Source organism: Priapulus caudatus, unplaced genomic scaffold, assembly GCF_000485595.1.
Source record: "Priapulus caudatus unplaced genomic scaffold, Priapulus_caudatus-5.0.1 Scaffold185, whole genome shotgun sequence".
Lineage (NCBI taxonomy): Eukaryota > Metazoa > Priapulida > Priapulimorpha > Priapulimorphida > Priapulidae > Priapulus > Priapulus caudatus.
The window spans coordinates 123849-137138 of NW_014577246.1; the positions used below are offsets into that span (position 1 = coordinate 123849).

A 13290-nucleotide genomic window follows, 5' to 3' on the forward strand; every position below is an offset into this window, starting at 1 on the left:
CTGCTGACATGGGCCCGGTGAAGAGTTGAACCCCACTTGAAGAAGTGGCAGCTATCCCCCAGATCCCTCGCTGCTGGTGTTAGGCCCCCTCTGTTGGCCCATTCACATTCACAGAGCCACCAGTTTCACAGGTTATTTTATCATAAAGGTTCCTGCATGTAACAAACAATTCAGTGTAACAGTTATTTCATGGGTGCTCACTCACACTGTACACTTTGGTGTATGATGTGTAATTCGAGGTAGTTACTACACTGTATGCAGTAATCTTGCTTCCATTCATTCATGGGTGAGACTGTTGCTAGTTATTCTGATAAGATAGTCACTATTTTTTTGTAAGACTATCGGCAGAAATGAAGAAATTGTACACGCCTCACACCTAGTGTTACGTGGATCATCCGGAATATCTAAACCATTCAAAGAATGTATTTTCCTCGAATTTGTGTGGTCGCGAGCCTGCCAGTGCTGTCCTCACGTGGTGACTCATCCTCCTTTAGGTTGAGCGGCTGCTACGAGGCTCTCGATGGTGGCAACCTGTCCGAGGCTCTTGAGGATTTCACCGGTGGTGTGGCCGAGACGATCAGCCTGCAGGAGGATGGCTTCGCAGGCGATGACCAGAAGCAGTACCGGCTATTCAAGACCATGGAGAAAGAGGCTGAGCGTCTGTCTCTCATGGCGTGCGCGATCGCTGTAAGTGACGTTATATGTTGTCATGCCCGCGACGTCTGTTAGAGACATTCTTCCGTCAGTGGAAATTCAGCATTGATATTTGTGATATTTAGATGACAGATGTGATGCGTGTGCTGTGCAGTGAGGGCCGAGAGATTTCCACTATGTGCGTGAAACTTATTTCGGCAATGCAAGCAACCCATCCATCCTATCGTAGTCGTAGTAATACTAGTATTCCATGTTTTTCTATACATGGCTTGGGATCTCATGTTTGTAGTATACGCTATGTTTCGCATGCTTGTTTGTAGGTATCCGGGGGTCAAGAGATTGAATCTCGTACTAACTCCGGGCTTGTTCGCGGCCACGCTTACGGCATCACTGCCGTCAAGAAGATTTACCTCGGCGATTCTGGCTTCCTTTACCGTTTCACGGGGAAGGAGAAGCTCTACATGGTGCGCATGAGGAACCCCTGGGGAGAGAAGGAATGGAATGGTGCCTTCAGTGACAAGTAGGTTAATTACTCTAATTTAATACATGTGAATGTTCCAGTTTTATAGATTGAGCTATGAACTAGAGATTTTATTTAATTTTATGATATTTTAATTAACTTCAATAAGTAATTTCTGGTACGTTTCACCCATCTGAATTGTACAAATGGGATCATGTATTGTATGTCAATCTTGCAAGCCATTACTCATGCTAGATGTGTTAAAAGGTAGTTGTGGAATTAAAATAATTGTGTGTGGGGTATGTCGCCTTTTTTATGTAGGTTATGTTAGGAAGTAACAGTTGCTAAATGTTTATTGCTGTTGATTTAGTGACCCAGAATGGAACAATATGTCTGAGGCGCAAAGGCAGAAGTTGGGAATGGCAAAAGAGGACGATGGGGAATTTTGGTGAGTTCGTTTGGAATAATGAGTTTTCATGGTTTTTGAAGTATTTTGAATGTATGTATACACTATACAGCTAAATAATATGATAAATAATACCTACGAAAACTAGTGTTAAATACATTTGATAGTTGATGGGTTAATTTATTTAAAATGAAGTTATAATAATGTACAGGAAAAAGAAATAATTTAATTTATTAGTTTTTATCCGTGTTAGTCAAAAACTGACAGTGCTAAGTTAAGTTAACGCCGAGAGTCCACCGGACTAATCGTTACTGCAACCCACTCATCCGTGAGTAAATCTGACAGTTTTGGACTAACGGACTACCGTTAATTTCAAACCCTGCTGTGCTGACTATATGAACTCCCCAAACTATCCTGTGATGTAATAGGGTAATGAATGCTGAAATTGTAAATGAATGTAATTCGGAATGCTGTACTTCCTATAGTTTTGCCCTAACAACTTTTGAAGGCAGGATGGTAAATTAAAATGGTATGTAAAGGGCTCGAATTTCCCTATTGCTAACTCGCATAATGCGTGTCGATATTGAGAAATTGCGAGTAGAAAATATAAGCACTTGCTATTTTCTGCGAGTGGAAATTTATAGCGACATATGCAAAATATATACGAAGGCAAGAACACAATCACACACATGGCATGAAACAATCAGATTCACATACATAAATCACAACATAAGCTCATTCCAACGATTAGTAGTAATAGTATGCCAAAAGTGTATGTGATATTCAAAAAGTAGTTTATGTTGTACAAAAAAAATTGCAAGTTAGAATTTATTTTAGCACGTAGGTTTTTAGGGCACTCACGATTTTTAGGCACTCCACTCAGGGATGGACATAATGACGTTTAACATCGGTCATTTTTTTAATAGGTGTTCTGTGGGCATTTTTTTTTTTAGGATGACAATGGAGGATTTCTGCAAAAACTTTACTGACGTGTCCATCTGTCGTCTGATCAATACACAGTACCTAAGCCTGCACAAGAAGTGGTTCGAGGCAATGCGGTTTGGAAGCTGGACCGGTAACTTGATGGGCGGATGCATCAACAACAGGAGCACGTTCTTGCAAAATCCTCAGGTGCGAGTCTACTGCACAGACTAAACTACGGAAGTTGGGTGTATAATCTGTTTATCAAACCAACCATGCAAAGGTACTAACACACTTGATAGCTGACATATGGAACACATCCAGACTTTAGTCTCTGTAGTATACAAGTACAGTGTAGTGTAAGTATTTGCTTGGTTAAAAGTGCATTTATTAATATCGATTGGATAGCATTGCGGGCTTGCACATGTGAATATTTTGAGATTGAACTATCTTTGTTTCTCAAGCATACATATGTGTCGCTTCAGTTCAAGTTTGAGATAGGCGACGATGAGGATGAGATCCTGCTCTCTCTCACCCAGAAGGATGTGCGAGACACACGGGCGGTCGGTGGCCAGAATCTGCCGATCGGATTTTTCATCATGAAGGTTTGTCTGGTTGAACACCGCGATCCCTTCAGATACTTAGGCGACAGTTTGACTGATTTACCGTTGAGACTATAGCTTTGTATTTAGCAGCCGAAGCATGTCAGGCTGGGGTGGGGGGTAAGGCATGTCATGGTGTGGCATGTGAGTTTATAGAGGAGGGCACGGTTCTATACGGCGTATTATATTATACGGTGTTCACGGTGGTGTGACGCTAAGTGTCGCGTTGCAATCTAGGTTGAGCTGAACCGCAAGTACAGGCTGCACACGATCCACGAGAAGGCCGGAGACTCGGTGTACGCGCGCTCGCGCTGTGTGTTCCTGCGCATCACCCTGAAGAAGGGAACGTACGTTCTCGTGCCATCGACGTTCGAGGCGAACCAGACCGGGGACTTCATGCTGCGTGTGTTCACGAGCAGCACCTCCAACTGCAAGTAAGTATGCGTCCAACTGCAATAGCGTATTTCCGTGACAAAACGTCAAGGTGGTGGTCACACGATGTAGAATACTGTGGAGCGCATTGATCCGAGACCTGATTTGATGTCAACCAATCAGAGTATGTGCTGTTACAGCAGGCAGCGCTGCAAAACTTGGTTCATCATGCTGTTCCTGTGTAAAAAGGTACGAGTTTATTCAGTAGGTAGTGGAGTGTGCAAGATTGTGAGTGTGAGCTGCGACACGCCACACTTAAATTCATGAGAGTTGTACTGTGATATTTTGTCATGTCTGTGTTGCTTGGGGTGATTGAGTAGCAGATTTTTGTGGGTTCACCATTATTTGCATTACTAGTGACATTTATGTAGATTTGTGCTGTTTCTTTTAGTCATACCTATTTGGTTACAGCCAAGTCTGGTAACTTTAAAGCTACTTTACTCTGTCTACTCTTCTTCTATTACAACTGGTATTTTTATCTTGTATAATAGTTGTCACTAGTAAAAACATCTGTTCTGTGTATGGGTTTCGTTCTTGTGGTAGAATATGGTTTGCTAAATTAAAACAGTTTATGTCACATTCTAAAAGTAATGTGAGTGAATGAAATGTGTATTATCTGTGTCAATGTTTACACATTGCTTCTGTTCATCTTCCTTAAAAGTAGCTGATAGTTAAGTGGGAAAAGCGACCTGATTGCTTATGGAGCCGCCAGTCGTATTGTGTGATTGGTTGCCATTTGCTTCAGAGAGCTTGTATATCCACACCCGCAGCCTGGCTGCTTCGCTTGCCTATCTAAAAGTGCCCAGGGTATGAGTATTGTCACAGTGGTCAGGGCACGCGGACTCGAAAAGCTCAACTGGACTAATTCTGGAGGTACATTCATTTGTGAAAACAACTGCCCTACTCCGCACCAGTGTCACCTCGTTGCATTTAGTGGTTTTCATATACGTTTTCTTTCGCTTGCAGTAATCCTTGCCTTGATACTTGCCGTGATACTTGCCATGATACTTGCTGTGATACTTGCTGTGATATTTGCTGTGATATTTGCTGTGGTATTTGCTGTGGTATTTGCAGTGCTACTTGGTATATGTATAACAGCTTGGAATTGCTTGGCTTATGAGACATATGAGGAAATGTCTCCGTGTGTCCATAGGTTGCAATATCATGACTAGCTAGTTCCTTCAATAAATGATTACCAATACCATGTAGAAAAGCGCATTCTTCCCCATTTTCCATCCCCGTGATCATTTTCCCTTACTCCTGTTCCTTAAATAGGTTATGATTCCCTTTCCCGTCAGACAAACAGGATTTTGTTCCTATTTCTGCTCCACAAACAGGATCTGATTCCTTTGATTCTCCTCATACATGGATGCAGAGGCACTTATGATGCACTCCAAGCCTCTGTTTATGTGTTTGCTGCACATCACTTGCTATATTGTTGAATAATTATATTACACATCTCTAAAATTTAACTGTATAATGTAGCGACAGCTGCTGTCACAATTTCCTGCGTTCGCATGCGTAATCCCGCTGCTACACATAATTCCAAGTGTGATATCGTTTGCAATAATATACTTTTTACTGTCTTGTGTGTGTGTGTGTGTGTGTGTGTGTGTGTGTCTATGTGTCTACGTGTGTGGTGGTGTATCAAGGAAAGTTACCATCTGCTGCCGTAATGTGAAACGCGGATTTTGCTAAGCCAGCATGCTGCATGTCTGCATTAATTCTGTATTTCTAGAGAGTTGACTCTGGACCATCCGCAGCCTAGCTGCTGGACGTGCATCAATGCCCCGAGTTGCCTTACTCTCGTAACGTGCATGTCTGCCACTGGCCTAGAAAAGCAAGACAGCGAAGGAGGTGGGAGAACAACATCAATATGATCATAGCATCGAAATGCTTTCTACTTCTATTCCTTCATGCTTTCTTGGAACTGGTTGAAATGCTTGAATACTTTCTTTTCAGAATTAAAATTCTGTACTTTTTATGTAGATGACTTTATTTACGGTGATATATTTTATCTTCCCTTTAGTCTTGAGCATAAATCTTTTTAGTATTGTTGAAACATGTAAGCAATGTAATTCCAATTAGCTATCATGAACTTTGATTGATTAACTTGTAACGCTCAAGGCATGTTTTCTCATAGTCAAAACCTCATGTACAGTCATCATTAAATGGTCCCTGCTTCACTTCGTTATGTTATAATTACGCGTACTCATATTTATATGGATCAATTGGCAAGATTTTAAAGTTTGTTGATACTGGGTACATTTCGAAGGTAAACTGGCAATTTCATATTGATTTTGCAGGAGCTGATCCCTACTGCATTATCAACTGCGAAGGGAAGAAAGTGACAACACCTACAGTGCAAGATTCTACCAATCCAGAGTGGTACAATGGATCTGCAATCTTCTACAGGAAGAAACTGCTTGAGCCTATCGTAATTGAGGTAGGGCTTGGGTACCTCTTTGGAGCAATCAAATCTGTCGTAATGTCTTGTGTGTGGGGGGGGGGGGTTCGCTTATAGACATAGGATATGTCGTATTAGAAGAGCATTACCAATGCATGTGCACTGATGTCGCATGTTTTAGCACAGCAATCTCGACTACCCCTTTTTCTAAAAATATTTAAGCACCGTATCAATCCGGGAAATCTCCCCTGCACTAGGTGTTATCACATATATGGGTCCTGAGTGGTTTTCCCTTCATACAGCAGATAATGGTATTTCCGTATAGGTTTGGAACAAAAATGCCATCATGGATCAGTTCATGGGTAAGGTGACGCTGGATGCACCTGTGGACAACCAAACCCGCGTTCTGGAGATGCAACTGCAGCCAAAGAAGGATGGCGATCCAGTGAAGCAGGGCAAGCTGACAGTGAAAATACAAACGCACCAGGATCTAGACAGTGTTTAAACCAGGGACAAGTTCTTGGCCTCTTGCTGGATGAGGTTTCAGTGGTGAGCGAAGATTTGATGGAATTGTTTACTGACTGAGTGAGCGTTCCAAAATCTTCAGTGGTGATGATGGTTTCTGTTGGTGGGTGAGTGTACGCTCTTCACGTTTATTTGCTAGCTTGATCGCTTACGCATAGTATATGTGGGACACATATATACATATATATATTTATAAGTGAATGTCTTCCATAAAGATCATGAACACCTTTTGAAAACACACGCCGTACATACAGGCCTACTCTTTGGTATCTAGTGTACATGAAATTGTTGTGCAGGTAAAGGTGGTAACTAGAAAAATGAAGTGGTGCAGTTAAATGAAGATTTTAATCAAAGCTTCAGCATCTTACAGCCAACTGCTTTCATACTAACTAAGTACAAATGCTAGGCGTTTATCTCAACAAAGTTTATATTATTCATTAAAATGAAAAAGGAAATCGAATATCTCACCTACTACCTATGACAGAGTCTATTAGTAGTTATTATATATTCATATTAGTCTAGTATTGTTATATGTAACTCTTATGTCAGCATGGTATCAGAAAATGCTGTAATGGTCTATACCAGTTATACCAATGCTTGGGGATTTAACCAATTAACTTCCAAATCTGTAATTTGCTGTGTGTTTTATCAATTATCTTTTATTTGTGTGTCTTATCTTTTATCATTGTGTGCACCCACAACAGTATTTAGAAGCAGGCTTTAGAAAGGTTCTATCAAATATTTACACCATTAATGTGGTACTATCAGGAGTCTATCAATATCTATCAGGAGTCTATTGATAGACTCCTGGTAATATGTTATTAATGAGCAGTGATTTATATAGAATTGAGGACGTGTTATGTATAAATATTTAAGTGCTTTTAAAGAAAATCTTTGTGCAAACCTTCACGAAGGCAGTTTTATTAGTAGGCTCGTGATGTTGTCTGACACATCTGTGTTAGCATACATGTGCTGTTCCTAAGATGGAATTCCAGCTCTTAAACGTCTTTTCTTAAAAAACACTTCACTGTGGCGTGTGTGTTTGTTACCTCAAGTGTTTTATAAAAGTATATATATATATAATGCCTTCCGGCCTATTTTTGCTAAATTTAATGCGTGTGTGTTATGCAGGCTTGTGACAAAAAGTTGTTGTCTGTTGATACCATTGTGCCTTAGTCTAAATAGGTCTATGTACTTCTTCAGAAATTTACATATGTTATACACGAGGTTACACTAACAGTTGTTGATAACAATAACATAGCATAGTAGTGGCTTGTAGTCACACATATATTGAGTCCACATATCTTTATAACTGTTTTTTTTAAATATAGATAATATACACGTGGACAAAATCGTTTGACCACATATAAGATCTGGGGCCCGTTGTCAGAAACATCGTAAAGTTTAATGCTAATGTTAAGACTAATGTTAAGACTAATTTTGTTTCTGGCAACGGGTCCTGGTCTTTCTGGGCGTAGGATGCTAGCACGTAGTTGTGTTACCGTACGACGCTAGCCGAAAAATTTCGGCTATCAACTTCATAGTTTTACTTCATTAACTCGCTTTTAAAACTACTCTCCTCTGCCATTCCCCCTGCTCCTGTCATTACCAGAAGCATTTCTGGGAGGCTTAATTGCCTTGAGTCGGTCTTGGCGTTTTGTTCTCTCATTCGTCGTTTTTTTCACGTTGGCAACATTCAAATGTAACATCGCTAAGCCGATATAATTGCATTGATGTGGTTAAACATAAAAGCTGTTAGCTGCGAAAATATCAGGATAGAGGGCACTGCGTTGCATGGACCGTTGAAGCGCTGTGAGAGCCAACACTCCATTTACCCGTTTTCTCCATTTATCTCATCTTTTTCGTGTGATAGTCTGCCTGCCTCAGTTGTTTTATAGGGTCCTCGTGGAAAGCTAATGAACAAGGATTATGCTCTAGGAGCATCTCACGTGTTTCTGTAGCCGTCTTTTATAAGCTTGAAACAAAATTTTGTCTTTCCACATTGACGTTATACACAAAAGTGCCAATATAACGCCAGGAACCTTCACCGAAAGCAGTCTCACGGTGTACTCGTGTATAGTAAAGGGAGAAATTGTTGCGTGCTGGTATGTCGTAAGGTTAGCCTCTGATACACTCAAGCTTTTGCACGCGTATTGCTCTCATGAAGAGTAAAGGTTTATTGACCAATGAATCGAATGAATCACACGTTTCTGAAGGCTGATAGATTCTGGCATAATGAATACCGTGAACAGGTTGGTTGGATCATGTCCGTACATTTCACAATAAATGTACGGCACTAAAATTTACGGCACTAAATTATGGCAATAAATGTACAATGCACGGCACCTTTTGAACAATGAATGTCTTCTATCGGTTAAGATAGTGGTTGAATTTCTGATTCGAATCAGTTTGGTGTAGCTCTGTGAGGGTAGCTCAGTTACATCTGTTTGATAGCTGTATTTTAGAAATAGGTATTGTATGGAGATCACATGTTGTGTCCCGTGTGGAGTTGAGAAATCGATTTTTATATGTGCCTTTATTGTAAATTTTTGTGTTTGCCAATTTTCTATTTTGTTTCGCATTTGCTCATTGAATTTTTTATTTTAAAGTTTTATTCTAGTATATGTTTAGTAAAACGAAAATTTTAAAGTATGATTAAATAGGACAGTGGGTTGTGACATTTTGGTTGTGAACGTGTTTTTGCTATGGAAGCATATTTTACAACGATTATATCGTAATGACAACATTTATACCGTTATTGCATAATAACATGAACTTGTGTTCTGGCTCGAAACGCCCTGAATATCACGTGTAACATATATAGCCTATCTCCTACTTGATAATGGATTTTGCTGTGCCTAGAGTTAGCAGTTGCAACTTGCGAGTATGCGTTTGAAACGGGTGAGTAGTCGTAGAAAGGTGTTAAAAAAGAACGAAACTTGTTGTATCGTTGTATTGTTGTATTGAGGTGAAATATGGGGCGCAACCGTGACATATAGACGCGTAAACATGGAAACGAATGTGCGGACTATATGATCACTTAAAATGAAATCTGTAATCTAGTTCTGATATATGAAATAACAAATGTGCGGATTATATGACTTTTAATGAAATCTGTAATCAAATTCTGATTTATGAGCCCTTTTCGTGGATTATGACGCATATATCAATAATATCAGGAAGACATGGAAATCATCATGTTCCTGACATTATAACCATGTTTCCTGTTGTCATGCATAATGAAACCTTGAGCTGATTTAATCGCAATCAAAGTGCCTAGTTAGAGAGCATACGCTCATGTATGTGATTATGTTAGGGGCTGATGCGGCAGTGACGTACTCTTTAGTATGTTGTGGGAACTTCATAGTATTATATTATGCCCCAACCGTGCCCAGTGCGTTATGCCAATGTCTTGTAAGTCGTTATGCTGGTTGTCAGGTATGTTGACACCATATAGTGACGTTATTTATTTCAAAGTAATAACCCGCATGTATCAGAAATCGTATTTGGAAATAAAGTTTGGTAGTTTAATTTTTAAAGTAATTCCGTTGAGTTATGTATTTCACCGAGTGCTGTGTGCGTTTATACGGGTTCCCTTGTTTTTTATTTGTATGTTATGTGTCTGTAAATGTGTGCGCGCGTGCATGTGTGTGCATTTATATGTATGTGTACGTGCGTGCGTGCCTGTGCGTGCGTGATTGTTCTGTGCTTTCAGTTGATGGAAACAGATCTTCTCGTCAAAGATTAGTTATTGGAGTTGTGAAAGCATAACATTGAGTTAGTGTGAGAATACAGCGTATATCAGTGCCACAATGAGAACAGTGTAATCCGCTTTGATTGATAAACGCACTTAGCACAGTTTCCTTTAAACCTCGTTAAAGATCTCAAGGTTTCTCTCACGTTTTGACATAATTGTAGATCTAGTTTCTTCTAAGATTCTCACATTTTCTCTTGATCTACATTTGCGCCAAGGTTCTGGCAATCCTAGACGATTTTTTTTGTTTGCGTAGGAGCCGCCAAACCCCCGTACTTGTTATAGAAGAATTGAAGGGTTATGGGACCAATGTTCCAGGCTAGTTCGTATAAATTGGTGTTTTTGTCTAGTTCTTATAAACGCCGCATGAGATATTAAACTCGCTTTCTAAACCGATTTCTTTATAGATATTCGTATCGGTTCGTATCGGTATCATTGTCGGCAGGCAGACCCAACAAATTCCACGCTAAATGTTTGTTCAGAGTCTTCTCCTTCCACGTGAGCAGTATGACATCTGTCTAGTCGTGGCAGGCAGCACGATTAGACGCGATCTAGTTTCCGCGTAGGGATTTTGTTTTAATAACCGCCATCTTCATTTTGGTGGCGGTTATTTCATTCAGTGTTATTTCATTTCATTCATCTTCATCAACGCATTACATCAGAATGCAGCAATAGTTGTCACGAATCCAAGAGTGGGTGAATAGTGCGGCGAGAGCACAGGGGAGGGGGGGGACAATAGCTGTATTTAATTCGAGGCAGTCATGACTGCCATGATTATGCGGGGGTGGTTAAATGAGCCACTTTCACGGTGTTTCGTTCGGCTGTGTTGTGTGACGAACACTATAGCTGTTTGTGCCCCTTCATTCCATCCCGCAGTCACTATATACTCGCACGTACTGCAAAATGCATTTAACTACATGATTGCCGTTGACTCGTTTAACATTGCGAAAGCATCGCTTGTTCCCTGCGCTGCAATCCGTGATTACTTAACGCATAAAACAACATTTTTCTTATAATTATTAGCTGAGATTTACATAAAAGAGAAAGGAAGATGGAGGGTGAGAACGCGACTGAAAAAGAGAAAGAAGGAAAGCAAATAGATGGCACCAGAGTGAGAGAGAGGGAGAGAGGGAGAGAGGGGAAGATAGATAGGTAGATATATAGATAAATAAAGAGAGAGAGAGCGCGCGCGAGAGCGAGAGAGAGCAAGAGTGAGTGAATGAGTGAGTGAGTGAGTGAGTGAGTGAGTGAGTGAGTGAGTGAGTGAGTGAGTGCGTAGGTGAGTGAGTGAGTAGGTGAGTGAGTGAGTGAGTGAGTGAGTGAATGAGTGAGTGAGTGAGTGAGTGAGTGAGTGAGTGAGTGAGTGAGTGAGTGAGTGCGTGAGTGATTGAGTGATTGAGTGAGTGAGTGAGTGAGTGAGTGAGTGAGTGAGTGAGTGAGTGAGTGAGTGAGTGAGTGCGTGAGTGCGACAGAAAGACACATAGTCTGTAATAGAGTTAGGGAGTGAACAACAGGAGTGGTAGAGTGAGTGAAAGGGGAGGGGGTCGAGGGAGACAGACGAAGTCTGTGGGAGAGCGAAAGAGAAAGCGGTGGTAATAGGAATGGAGAAATAGGAGTATAGTCAGTCGTAGCTTAACGCTGTTGTGACCTACTAGCCCACAAATTAACGCAAAACTGCATTTCATACACCTGTAAGCGCACCGGGACGCCGTCAGCAGGTAGAGACAAATTATACCGACGGTAATTTAATATTGCATTACCGATCTGCGTATGCACACGCATTCGTGATATTTCTTCGTAGTTAGTAAATTGCTGTGCATGCAGCTAGGTCATCATTTTGTGTAAATTTTTTAGCCTGAATGGGCGAAAGCAGTCTGGTCACACCTGCGCAAGGCCTCCTCCAACTGCCGGAACGGCTATAGTCTGGAAGATGTACTGCGCTCCGGAGGCCTTAGCTCTCTCCACTCTCCATGCTATCTAAGCGAATATTATAATATATATATATATATATATCACCTATATAATCTAATATACATAAGTAACAGAGCTTTATATTCATACCCACATACATAACATTCTATTGCTATTACAGAGTCAGAGTGATATCGTACCACTCATGCGGATCAAAAATACACACCTATCTAATCTTAGTCTCTAACGCCATATATTGAGAGAGATGACACAACCAAACATATATTTGTTCTATAATCTAAGAATATACCGAGCATACCCAAAAATTTCGTGGACTATGCGTGAGCTTAAAACTGAACCACCGTATAGCGTCGTATCATAAATATGGCGCAACGTGACATACATGGTCAAGAAAGTCGAAAGAAGGGCGTTATTCGACCCAGCCCTGTCTAGGCCCGGATCTGCATTTCAGTGGGTGCGTAACTATATATTCCACGCCCCTAGTTTCCTTACTGGCGCATATTCTGTAATTTTCAGTCACAATGCGTCGAAGGACCTTCATGATCACCAGCATGTAGGCTCCCACGGGGTGGAATTATCATCTCCGCGATGCCTAACAAGTGCAACACGTCTCAATCCTCGCAATCAGTCGTTAGTTGCAGTCAAACCTGCGCCTACATGTAGTGATGCCAAATGACCTTGCATAATGATTTGTATTCATATTGGTTTTAAGCAATATAAATGTCACCCTAAATTGAGCATTCAACAGCTGCCGGTCTCGAAGCAACAGACTCCATCGACCTATACGATATCATTGTCTTTCTCCCCCAACGTCGCAGTCAATTATCATATACATACCTGCTCAACGTCTCCGTAATATATATATATATAGTAAGAGGTTTCGTTCTATTCGCAGACAAATAACGTATTATTTTTTTCGGTTAGACGCTATATATATTTGTGTGCGTGCGTGCGTACGTGCGTGTGTGTATAGTGAATAATTGATGTGTATGTGTCTGTGCGTGACGTGGCGATCGCGTGCGTTGCCCGAAAGTGCGACGTCAGGCGTACGCGTGCATGCACTGGTTTCGTATCTTCTAGCTTCTTGAACAGATTCTTCTGTGTGTGGTCAGGAGTGCGTCGCTTGTGTGGTGTGTGTGTGCTCGTGCAGAAGCATGTGTGTGTCGTATGTCCCTGTGATGTGAAACCTGTTATCTT

General features: G+C 41.0%; 1 protein-coding gene across 2 annotated transcripts in view; it reads left to right on the forward strand.

Moving 5' to 3' along the window:
- LOC106806910 (calpain-5-like) overlaps positions 1-9950 on the forward strand; it is a 19618-nt gene extending 9668 nt beyond the window's left edge. The window contains exons 5-13 of one of the 2 annotated variants that reach the window (XM_014809066.1): positions 495-687; positions 975-1174; positions 1485-1562; positions 2474-2651; positions 2927-3046; positions 3281-3477; positions 5214-5332; positions 5782-5921; positions 6208-9950. In XM_014809066.1, coding sequence (XP_014664552.1) covers positions 495-687; positions 975-1174; positions 1485-1562; positions 2474-2651; positions 2927-3046; positions 3281-3477; positions 5214-5332; positions 5782-5921; positions 6208-6387 — 1405 coding nt within the window. In that variant the 3' untranslated portion in view covers positions 6388-9950. Of the gene's footprint in view, positions 1-494; positions 688-974; positions 1175-1484; positions 1563-2473; positions 2652-2926; positions 3047-3280; positions 3478-4220; positions 4704-5213; positions 5333-5781; positions 5922-6207 lie in introns of those variants that run through there. The other variant, XM_014809067.1, reaches the window with a different exon arrangement.
- Positions 9951-13290: the final 3340 nt, after the last annotated feature.